General features: G+C 39.0%; 1 protein-coding gene across 2 annotated transcripts in view; it reads right to left on the reverse strand.

The window, feature by feature from the left end:
- uts2r2 (urotensin-2 receptor 2) overlaps nucleotides 1-13,205 on the reverse strand; it is a 128,601-nt gene that overhangs the window by 17,990 nt on the left and 97,406 nt on the right. For both annotated transcript variants that reach the window (XR_007264556.1, XM_048610792.1), the window contains exon 8: nucleotides 12,855-12,978. Coding sequence is in view for 1 of the 2 variants with exons in the window: in XM_048610792.1 (XP_048466749.1) it covers nucleotides 12,855-12,978 (124 nt within the window). In the remaining variant the exon portion in view is untranslated. The remainder of the gene's footprint in view (nucleotides 1-12,854; nucleotides 12,979-13,205) is intronic.

Genomic DNA, 13,205 nt, shown 5'->3' on the forward strand with positions numbered 1-13,205 from the left:
AGAAAATCTGTATTGCATTAAAAGACAATAACACATTTCAAGTTGGAAGAGTGTTGTGAATCCTGATTAAAAAGGAATCTTGAAAGGAAGCTGTCATCTCAACTCAAAAGATATGCCCTTGTCCTCGGAATACATCACATAGATTACAGATCTGTATAAAACCAAGGCATTTAACAATCTGATTTTATAATCTATTTATATTTCTTCATTGTTTGGGAAGAGAATAGTTCAGATTCTCACAATGCAACTTTGATTTTATGAGCAGTCACATCACACTATGCAATCAAACAGCGAAAGACTGACCATAATACCAAGAATGTCAAAACTTTTAAATTTTAGAAGGCATCAGTGGATCACCCATAACATTGCATGGAAACAACGCCAAGTGGCCGACTGTTTCTCTCTACTTTCTTCCCTGTACCAGCCTCCACCACTTCTTGGAGGCTGGTACAGGGGAGAAAGTACAACAAAATTACAACATTTAAAAGGCATCTGAATGGGTATATGAATAGGAAGGGTTTAGAGGGATATGGGCCAAATGCTGGCAAATGGGACTAGATCAATTTAGGATATCTTGTCTGCATGGATGAGTTGGACCAAAGGGTCTGATTCTGTGCTGTACAGCTCTATGACTCTATGACTCTTTCTTGATTTTACCTTCTGTTCCTCCTAACTCCCTTCCTTCAAACTCTGTTTTAGCTAGATTTCAATACCATTGGTACTGTTTACAGCAGTACAGTTGCTTTCGGCAAAACTGAATGACAAAGAAAAAACATATATATGCAAAGGAAGAAAATTCCTCAAAAGCATTTAACAAAAACAGACCCTACGAAACAAAAACTGATGCCTCCAGGAACAGCATCAGAAAGATTCTACACGCCCCGACACACTCATCACACTACCGTACATCAGGAACACATCAGAACTCACCACAACTCACCTACAACTGCTGGGCATCAGAGTGGCACACAAACCCACATCAACCCTACAACAAATGCTCACCTGAACTAAAGACCCACTCCCCGCCATGGACAGGACCAATGTCATCTACAAGATCCCCAGCAGAGACTGCAAGAAACACTACATCAGACAAACAGGAAGGAAACTAACAACAAGAGTACATGAACACCAACTGGCTACAAAAAGACACGACCAATACTCACTCATCTCAATCCACATGGACAAGGAGAACCACGACTTCGACTGGGACAACACCAAGATCCTGGGACAGGCTAGGCAGAGACAAACACGAGAATTCCTGGAAGCATGGCACTCCATGAAGCAGGCTATTAATAAACACATTGAACTTGACCCCATATACATTCCACTACGAAGGAAATCCGGAAGTGAGGCAATCCATCGCAACAGACCCCAGAGTTTAAAAGCCAGGCGGGAAACCACACCGACGCTTCAGAGGCTGCACTGCGGATGTTACCAAGCACGGTAACGAAACGTCTGCGGAACAACAAACCAGCTCGGCGAGCCAACCAACCTCAACACCCACAACCCGAGCTACAAATCTACTACAAAACCTTAAAAACAGATCCGTTTTGAAGAAGGGTCACTGGACCTGAAATGTTAATTCCACTTTTATTCCACAGATGCTGCAGACGTGCTGAGTTTCACCAGAAATTTGTTTTGATTTGAGATTTTCAGCATCTGCAGTTCTGTGTTTTATAATAAAAATGGATTTTGTTGTGACAACGATAACAAATTAGCAGACTTTATGCTATGACAAAGTATATGCAGCCCCACTGTTAGAAAATAACAAAACATTTGCCTCATTGAAGTAATTCCCCTGGAGGTTAATCAATTTGTTAAATATGCAGAGAAGATAAATTCATGGTCATTCGAACAACCATGTTAAAATGATTCAGATTCAGACATGTCATCTCAAAAAAAGTTCTTCCTCTACACCCAAAGGAATTCAATTCTCAGTAAATTTCGAAGGGTGATATTTATGATAAGGAGACAAATTGTTCATTTTCAATAAGTTAAATCACCAGGTCTTACGTTTTAATAATAGTGAATGGTGTTGCTCTTGCAAGAGCAACATAATTTCTTATTTACAGGTGAACAAAAAAAATACATTTGACAGATTCCAAAAGTTGAGCCAAAATAACCACAGATTAAAATAGACGTGAAATTACCAGAATACTGATCGCACATAAAAATCTTCCACAGTACAACTTAATGTAACAAATGCACACTTAACTGTTAGGAATCTAGTTTCTTTCTTCTTTCACTGAATGTCACATGCCATAAGGACTTTATAGTAGTGCCTCACACAAAAAATGCAGCATTCTCTGACTTCCCTCAACACTTATATCCAGTTAGTGTTTGTTTACTGATGATTGCCTTAAAGATTAATGAAACTAATTGCCTCACAGCTACCTGTGAAATCACCAACCTGATTCTGGCCCAGGGAATATGCATCCTTACTAATTCATAACTAAAGAATTTATTTGCAGGCTTGGTCAATTGTAATTCTATAGACAATGCAAAGATCTGAGTAAAAAAAGGAGAGGAGAGAAAAGACAATTGCACGTAAACAGTGAAATAGACACTTATTATATCACAGGTTAAAAGCAAGATACATGCTCATACATTTGGAACATGTAGATTTTGAAGTAATAAATATTTCTGTCAAAACCTTTACTGTGAAAGAACCAATTTAAAAACTAATTTTAAAAGCAAGCCAGCTTGTGAGTGCTGGCCATCGAGCATTCTATTGTGGTCAGAGATATTAATTTGGGATTAGTTAGAAATGTAAAATGAGACTAGTAAAGGCAAGTGAACTTATTTTATATTCATAATTTAGTGCCATCTAATCATATTTCCATCTAGACCTTATGAAGAACAATTCTCTTGGCCATGCAATTCCAGTAAGTTTCTTGATTTCACCAAGTCTATTGTGAAAAAACGCATTTTAATATTAACAGTGAATGGAAATATGATAGTACTTGCTGATATTTATTTCCAAAATACACTTTATGAATAGGCTCAAATTTTATTTGTCCTGTAGACAACATTTCAATAGCAACTTCATTTATTTCATATTTCAACCAAAACATGTACTAGAAAATTAACATTTCTCCAATTTCTGTGGGCAGAAATTATTCATTAATTTTTATTTATCCCTCTTGATAAGTTAGTAACTTCTAAACCCTCAGAAGTGTTTGGCTTCACAGTTAAATGTCAAGCTGTACAATGTGGTAGTTTTTGTTTAAACCTCCAGAAAATAAAACGATGCAGATTAATTTGTTTGAACAAATATCCTGTTCCATTCAGGGATCCATAGTTGAATAAGTGAGCAAGGAACAGGAAAGATACAAAAACATAATAAAGAACAGCCAACATGGATCTCAAAAGGGAAGGTTGTGCAAAATCAACATTATTGAATTACTTGATGTAGTAACAGAAAGAGTACACCAAGTAATGCAGGAGGTATTGTACACATAGACTTCTCAAAAGGCCTTCAATAAGGAACCACATTGTAAACACATGCCACTGCAGTTGAAGCACGTGGATTTGGACCAAACTTTAAAAAAAATGGATAGCAAAGTGGCTACAATACAGGGACAAATATTACTCAGACTATTGGAAGTTGGGAAATGGGTGTACCACAGAGATTGGTAGTGGAACTATTGCTGTACAGGATTTATGAAAATTATTTGGACGTGGAAATCAGAAATAAAACATTAAAAGTTTTGAAGTGTGCAATACCATTAATACTGAGGAGAACTGCAACAAAATAGAGGAAGATGTATGTAGAATGGATGTTTCAATGTCAAATGAATTTCCATATAAATAAGTTTGCAATGTTTCAAGAAAAATAAAGCATTAAGAAACTTACAGAATAAGTATGTAAATGACTTGGTAGGAAGAATAGAGTGATTATTTATTCTTGGCAAAGAACAGTATAGTTATACAGATTGCACGTGGAAAAGTACTTGCAAGTACAAATATTTAAATCATTAAAGAAGTGGGTGAAACATAGGTTAACAAAGCCATAAAATGGACAAATGAAGCATTTGAGTTTATTTACAGAGGAGCAGAATTCAAAAGCAGAGAAGTTTCCTGAAACATACATAATACATTCGTCAGATAACAAATAATGCTCTGTCTGCAGTTTTGGTCTCAATATTACAAAAATGATATCAAAGCACTGGAAAATATGCAAAGATTGACAAAGATGACACTGGAAATGATGGGGTATAACTACCAATAAAGATTCAACAGGTCAGACAGTCTCTTCTAGAAATCAGGAGACTAACATGTGGATTGTGTAGAACTTGAGCTTTGCTAAAAGGAAACAATAAGCAAAGCTTTTCATGCTGCAATCATCAGGACCAGGATGCAAGAAACCAGACTTAATTAAGGAATAACAAATTATACAGCATGGGAAAAAAAGGTGTTGATTGGTGTTGATTAAAACCTTTTCGAAGAAAGATCACTGGTGCCAAAACATTAGCTCTGATTTCTCTCCACAGATGCTGCCAGACCTACCGAGTGTTTCCAACAATTTCTGTTTCTGTTTTTGTTTCTTATTTAACAATTGTTGTTTAATGGCAGAATCAAATCTAATAGTGGACATAGTGTCCTCTGTCTTGTAGGCATGGACTGCTGGAGTACAACCAACATGCTGTCCATTCGTACAGTCAATGAGACAAATTATTTGATATGATCAGCCAGTAACCGAGATGCACTGTCTGCCTACCTACCAGGCATCACAATTGCACTCAAATTCATTTCATAATTCTTACTTCTGTGGTTAGCAAAACGTCTTTTTCACTTGAAGACAGCACCTTATTAGTGGAGAAAACCACTTGTGGGTTTACTGCAAAGTTGCATCATGAGGTGGCCAGTTTCACCTGTTCACTTCACTTTTGAGACACTTTGCCTTTCCAGGGTAAATGGAGATAGACCAAGCACCACTCAGGGTCAAAAGAGCTGGACATGGACCCTGTCATGAATTTTCACAAAATATAGTGAATAGTCATTTGGTTGGGGTTGCTATTATCATGCAGGAGAGTTTTGATATGCCGTATCTCAGCACAGGTAGACAGGGTGGGTTAAGAAAGCATTTAATATGCTTGCCGTCATTGCTTAGACTTTTGAGTATAAGATTTGGGACGTCATGTTCAGGTTGTACAGGTCGTTGGCAAGGCTCTTTTGGACTACCGTGCGCAGTTCTGGTCGTCCTGCTATAGGAAGTATATTATTAATTGGAGAGGGTTCAGAAAAGATTTGTCAGGTAGTTGGCAGGAATAGAAATAAAATGTTACAAAAATAGGCTGGATAGGCTGGGACATTTTTCACTGGAAGGTTGAGGGGTGACCTGAAAGAAGTTTACAAAATTATGAGAGGCTGAGAGAAGGTCCTTTCCCCAAGATGGGTAGCTCAAAACTAAGGGGCATATTTTTCAAGTGAGAGGAGAAAGTTTTGAAAAAACATGAGGGGCAACCATTTTTTACACAGAGTGGTTTGTGTGTGCAATGAAGTGGTGGATGTAGGTGCAGTTACATTTAAAAGACATTTGGATAAGTACATGAATGCAAAAAGTTTGGAGGGATATGGGCCAAGCACAGACAGGTGAGACTAGTTTAGTTTGGGACATGGTCCGTATGGACTAGATGTACCAAAAGGGTCTGTTTCCATGCTGTATGACTCTCAATTTTACACAGTGAGCACATGGTTAAAGCCTTATTCAGTAAGGAAATAAGGAGAAAATTTAAGGTTTTTGAAAAGATTTGTAGCTCAGGCTGTGGGTGAGGTTGTTGACTTGCTCACCGAGCTGGCTTGTTTTTGTTCAGATGTTTTGTCACCATGCTGGGTGACATCATCAGTCAGGCCCCCGATGGAGCAATGTTGTTCTACTCTGCTTGGAACTTATACTGCCCGGTCTGTTCTAGTGAATACTCCCCATAACAGACTGGACAGTATACATTCCAAGCGGAGTAGAGCAACAGCACTTCATCAGAGGCCTGACTGATGATGACGTTATCTAGCAGGGTGACGAAACATCTGAACGAAGACAAGCCAGCTTGGTGAGCAAGTCAACAACCTCAAGGAGAAAATTCTTCAATTAGAAAGAGGAACTCAAAACACCATAACATGGTGAGGCAAATAGCATTGATGTGTTTAAGGAGAAGCCAGAAAGATAAGTAACTGATGGAGAAAAGAATAAACTGAGAATGAAATGAAGTAAATAGAATAGATGATGAGTTGTGTGGTGCATAAACATCAGCACTACAATGGAAAGATGAGACTTGAGCATGTTTATTGTAGTTACTTACTTCATTGGTGCCTGGACAGCACGAGTGTGGCAATCTAAGAATGTCCTAATGATAATCTAACTCAGTCCATCACATATGAAGCTCTGAAAGTTAACCACAATCGCGCTAAAACTTGAAAGCTACAGAGCTCACCAGAAATCAGCTCACAAGAAGAAATGCTCACCCAAAGACAAAACACTAATCAAGTAAGTAAACATTGTATATTTGAGTTGCTTACAATGCTTCAATTCAGAGCAATACGGGCTGAAATGAAGATGAACCACAGAAAACTAACACATCAAAGCTAATACAAAACAGCAAACAGCCTGAATAAGAATAGCAAGTGGAAACAGCAACAAGACCAGTAAATGAGATGAGGTATAGAGAAATAGGAGAAAAGCAATCTTTTCAAAGTATGCTGACTCTACATTTTTGTATTTACTGTATGCATAGTTATCAATGGTCCCTCAGAGCAGTGTGGATGAACAGCCAGCAGGAATGTGGCAGGAATGTGAATGGGACAAACATGCCATGCACAAGCATCACTGCCTTTAGGATGAGCGCATAAGCAACTGTGCAGAAATCTAAAAGGAAATGCAACCAGTGGGTTATGCACAGTAGAAGAAAATTAAAGAAGCATTTACGATAATTGGATCAAACAGATCTCCCACTTGTCACTGGATCTGCCAGAATTGCATTCCATGATTTCCAATGGATTAAGATGGAGCAGGTTTGAGCAGCACGGTGGCTCAGGTTAGCACTGCTGCCTCACAGCGCCAGGGACCTGGGTTCGATTCCAACCTCAGGCAACTGTTGACATTGGTTTCCTCCAGGTGCTCTGATTTCCTTCCACAGTCCAAAGATGTGCAGGGTTAGATGGATTGGCCATGCTAAATTCCCCCCATAGTGTCCAGGGATGCACAACCTAGGGGAATTAGCCATGGGAAACGCAAGGTTACAGGGATAGGGAATGCTCTTTGGAGGTTGGTGTGGGCCAAATGTCCTATTTCCTCACTAAGTTCTTTAATGGTTGCAGATAAAACAATTCACCAACATGGTGATATCAAATATTACCCCAGTTATTGCTTGTCAACAGTCATCGCCAAACACATATCACATGACGACAAACTTACATGGGAACCATTGTTGCTAAACTGCAACACTGTTCAGCTAATAATGCAAAGGAAAATAAATGACTAAGGATAGGAGCGAGCACAATACAAATGGTGTACTGAGACTTTGTCTTTCAATGCCAAGGAGGTACTGCAAATGAGCATCACCTATCACTCACACATTACTAAGCAATTTTCATCACTAAAATGTATATAAATTGTTTCACTCTTAACCAGCAAAGATGCTCTACATGTAAGAAAGCATTACGTATTATAATAAGCCACCTTCTAGCTAGTTTGAGACGCCCTTTGGGACTTTTTATTTATTATGTGTTATAGAATTCCTTATTGCTCTCAGTAATAAATGAGTCAGAGTGCTGGGCATTTCTTTCAGGTTAGATATGGAAATTAATATCAAGAAATAAACAAAAATCTTAAACCTTCTTTCTATCATTCCTTTTGAATACTGATTTAAAATTTTTTGATACATTAAAGGAAGGATTGACGGGTACAGAGAGAAATGGAGGTAAAGAAGAAAATTACTCAGGAATTGCCACAGTAATTCATTATCAAAAAAATAGGCGTACCCATACCACAGGACTGAAATATGCTACTTGCACATTGTGATGCTGGTCTGCAGTAACTTAGTCCGTGGGTTTCTGCTCATTAGCTGTCTTTAAGGTTGCTTGCTCATTCTCTCTAAGTAAGGCTCTTCAAACCTCTTTTCACTTTTTATATAGCATCACTACATAGTAGGTTCTTAAATGCAGCTCACTAGTGTTGTGTCTAAGACCATTCTCGAGACAGGTTCATTCTAGTCTGGTATCTTCTGTCTTCCTGATATTGCTCCTACCTCATAAATTACACCATTATGATTTTCATCAATCTCACTATACCTAGGACATCCCATTCCAATTTTCTGAACTAAATTTTCATCTGGTTGTTAGAGCCTTCTGGGAGACATTTTGGATATCATCCCTTGGATTAGAAATTGGTTTTATAAACCACTGTAAAGCAGATTTTCCTGATTCTTGAAGCAAACATATTCCAAGACAGGAAAGTAATAAACAGAATAGGAATTTCCCAATATCTTAATAGATCAGAGAGGTTAAACTAAGAGGAATACAAGGTATTTATATTTTCAATGGGACTTGTATTTTAAAAAAAACTATTAAAAAATATTGTTAAATTTTAGGACTATGTACCTATCATGTAGATGCAAATTAAAGGCCATGACAAAAACAAAGATCTGCAGATGCTGGAAATCTGAAAGTACTCAGTGAGACAGAAGCTCGGAATAAAATGAGTTATTTTTTCATTTTGTCATTACAGAGCATCAAGCAGACTTAAGGAAGGGCTGCGTGCGTAATTGTAATAATGCTGTTTTGACACAGTATGGAGGTCTATTGAGTGGCCCTTTCACTTATCTCCGATTTATACCATGAAGCATAATGAAACTCCTATAATATCTTTTATTTGTTAAAACAGCAAACTGACTCAGGTGATGGAACCAGAACCCAACTTTCATATGAAATCACAATTTGTTCTTTCAGTAGATGGAAATCAGTGTGCTACACACAGAAATTATATGATGTTAAATACACCTGAAGGATTTTAACTAACATACATTGTAATGGGAATATCTTGAAGCCACAAAGTTTAACTAGAACAATAACAGTCAAGCTTTTGTCTTTGAACATACTTTGATTTGATTTATTATTGTCACGTGCACCTAAATACAGTGAAGAGTTTTGTTTTGTGTGCAGTTCTGGCAGATCATATGACACAAAACGCATAAAGGATATTAGAACAGAGCAAAGAATACGATGATACAGCTGCAGAGAAGGTGCATAAAGAACAAGATCAATATTAAATTTAAAATTTGACAGCTCCATTCAGATGTCTAATAATAGCGGGGAAGAAGCTGTTCTTGAATCTGTTGCTATGTGTACTTAAGCTTTTGTACCTTCTGCCTGACAGAAGAGGGTCGAAGAGATTATAACTGGGGTGAGAGGGATCTTTAATTATGTTGACTGCCTTCCCAAGGCAGCGAGAAGTATAGATAGAGTCAGTAGATGGAAGGTTGGCTTGCGTGATGGATTGGGCTGTGTTCACGATTCTCTGTAGTTTCTTATGGCCCTGGGCACAGCAGTTGCCATACCAAGCCATGATGTATTTGGATAGAATGCTTTCTATGGTGCATCTATAAAAACTGGCAAAAGTCTTTACTGACATGCTGAATTTTGTTAGCCTCCTGAGGAAGTAAAGGTGTCAGTGTGCTTTCTTGACCGTTGCATCAATGTGGGTGGAGTGCCAGGTATTAAAAGCATTCATTTGCATGTACTTAAAGCTGCTAAAAATAGCAGATATTGCTGTTGTTATTTGAAACTTATTGATCCAATTAGCATTAATAGCAGAACAGCCATTTCAAACCAACAAAACACAAACAGAAAGTAATTAAGAAATATTAATATAAACAAGATTGAATTACCTAATTCTGAGGAAGGGTCACTGGACCCGAAACGTTAACTCTGCTTTTTCCTTCACAGATGCTGCCAGACCTGCTGAGCTTTTCCAGCAACTTTGTTTTTGTTCGTGTTATTGAATTACCTAGGATCTGAATCAAATTATAAGGGCTGTGACTGAATCACTGGTGACAAGCTTATTCAGAATGCTGTTTCTGTCCCCGAGTGGCTCAAGTTACTGAAGATGGTGTTGCTAATCGTCATCTAGTGTACAGGGTCCCAAGTTCAAGTTGTAACCAGTGTTGAGCTAATTTATTGAAGGCAAGGTGAAAAATTCTACAATTTTCCTGTTGTCTAGCTTTGAGGATAAAGAATACATATACTTGCTGCTCTGAAGAACTTGCTACAATCCTTCCTGAAACCCTACAGACTAGAAATCGAACAGCCTTTGATTTTTAGCAAGGGACAGGGTGACAATTTGTGACCTACTAGCCATGAAGATCAAGAACGGTAATGTGAAAGCTTGGTGTGTGCTCGCCCTCTCCATCCCCTGTCACTGCTGGCTATGGCTCTGAAAGAGTTAATACTTGATAGAGTGTAATAAGCAAGACCCATTACAATGACGGCATAAGGACTTGATGGGGAGACTGACAGAAGACGAGGTCCTGTCAATATGCTTTGTATCATCAATGACATAGATTCAATTAATTATATTTTGTTTACTCTGCATGTTCTTCGTTAGACAGGAAAATGTCTACCCTCACACATTCTAATCCACACAAACCCCTAGACAACCCACACATATAACAAACACAGACAGAAGTGCTCGTAACATCTTTCCGCCATTTACGTAATCACAGCAAAGGGTCAAAAGGGTCCCAGGCACGGACTGCGCCTGTAGTCTCTGAACTCAGCAGGAGGGTCCAGTAGCATTGTTTTGTAGAGAATACAGTACAAATTGCCTACTCAGCTTCAAGGCTGGCTGTATCTTAACGGGAAGTCACACAAAAATATTGTTGCAATTTAAATTAACACAAAACGAACACCAGGAAGAAAGAGGATTCCATAGTGGTAGTAATTTTTGTGTCGGAGGTTGGCAGGAGGAGAAGTGACCTGGTTCTGTGAAGAGGCCAAAAGATCAGCTCACAGACTCACTTCAGAGACATCAGTGCATGAAGACGCCTTTAGACATGGTAACCTGTGCAAAAGAAGTTCAATTGCCTTCACGTGGGTGGATAACATCAGTGAATGTATCTTCACAAGACATCTGCTCACTTCTATATCACTAATTCTCATGCTGTTCAATGCATTAAGCCCCAGTCATTCTCATAAAAGCACTCCCTGGAACTGAGGACTCTTTCCTTAATCCAGTCACATAAACGATCAAAGCAGCAAGCCTGACACCCACCTCTCATTCAGTTGCAGAAGGCACAAAACCCAATTACAGTGCAATACACTCACTGACCTTCTTCCCTTTCTCTTGCAGGAAAATAGGGGAAAACAGAGCTGAACTGGTGGAAGACAAGGCATCTACATTTCTAAAGTCTATGAAGGAGTTGTTGTCCACATCATGGGGAAACATATTTTACAAAGCTAATGTTTAGGATCTGGAGTACAGTACCTGAGATTAGATAATTTCTGAAGCAAAAAGAATGGCAAATCCAAGGGAAAAAGCCAGGATATTTGACCACTTGAGCAGCTCTTACTAGAAGCTAGTACAGACGGGCTGTAATCATTGCATGATTATGTCATGATGCTGACTGTGACAGAACCTGTAGCATCTGACATTGCTGTGAACATTAACAATGATGGCAGGATCCTCTCGTGTCCCATGTGAACTTGTGGCCAACTTTATCCTGCTATCTGACATAATCAGCAAGTGGCTGATGGCAAATCCATGGACCTCTTGCTTCACAACCAACCTCCCTCCAATAAGTGGTGATCTTCTCCTTCTGAGTGCCAGATTTCAGACACCCAAGAACTGCCAACCACCCAACATAGCAGCCCAAGGAAAGAGAGCGTGAGCAAGAGTGCGCGACAGACAGTAAGCAAGACAGACAGACAGTAATGAAGAGGCTCTGTACTTGATTTGACACACAGACATTGTTACTGAAGATACATTGGAGGCTAATGTAGAGTTGGAGTCAGCGTGTGATGAACAATCCAAGCACAAGTGGGCTTGGACCAGGCCAGGGGAGAGAACGGTTGATGCTCCTGGTCACTGCATAGCAAGGTCCCATTTGAGTTCAGCTACACAAGATTCAGATGAAGGACTGATGGGCGTACAACCGAGATGCTGCAGGCATTGGTTTACCAGCTAGATGGCATTTTGTCACAGTTAAGGGGCATGGAGGATCTGACTCCAACTTGTCAGAAGGCATGGCTCAAAGCTAGTCTTCTTCATAACTTCTGCTCCATCTCCCAAAGAAGCAAAGTCACTGTCAGTGTTACCTGCTTCCATCATTTCCGTTGCACACCTTTGTGTGGATAGGTCAACTATTCCCCTGCCCCCTCCCACCACACCACCCAATCCCATAGAGAGCCAACAATACTCTCTGATGGTTTGAGGGGGCCAGAGTCAATAGAGGAGAAAACTATCCAAAAACGGTTCTTTTACTTTCAGAACCTGGATTTGAATCCACCTGACAGAATGAAGTGATCTTGATCAATTTTAATCACTTTCAACTGAACAGCAGCCAACAGCGTAAAATAACAAGTTCTCATTCAGATGTGGAAAATGTACAAAAAAATTAATCAAACAGGGATGATGCTTTGGAGTTAACATTATTTCAGTTAGCTGAGTGAGGTAAAGTACAGGAAGTTTCCCACAGTATGTTTGGCAAGACTTGAGCTGAAAACCCTGATGTTGACTTTGACAGACAATAGTAAAAATATTCAACTCTCCAGTAATGAGATTTGAAGAACATAAATTCCAAAATGTGAATTTTAAAGCATTTTACATGGGTTCTAAGAATTGAGAAAACATAGAAAAATTATACCTATCCGAGGCTCCACAGTTCTGTTGGCAAGTTCATCAACGAACACAAACCGCCCACCACCAAAGTCAGTCCTGTAGTCAGAAAGGTACAGCAGTGAAGTGTAGTCAAATGATCCATATGTCACCTGGGAAAAACACCAGAACATCTAGTCAAATCTCAGTCCTGTTTGAATTCCGGAGAAGAATGCATCATTTAACATTATCTGGTGTAATGAGTTGAACGTGTTTTCAGCTCATTTGTCAAACTGTCAACAAACTGTGTACAACAGCATAATTGGTCATCCCCTGCAATGTGATAGTCATAAAAAGAGCATACAATTTTTAAAAAACTGTTTGCAGTAAAATAACTTTT

This window comes from Rhincodon typus, chromosome 23, assembly GCF_021869965.1.
Source record: "Rhincodon typus isolate 14 chromosome 23, sRhiTyp1.1, whole genome shotgun sequence".
Taxonomy (NCBI): Eukaryota; Metazoa; Chordata; class Chondrichthyes; order Orectolobiformes; family Rhincodontidae; genus Rhincodon; species Rhincodon typus.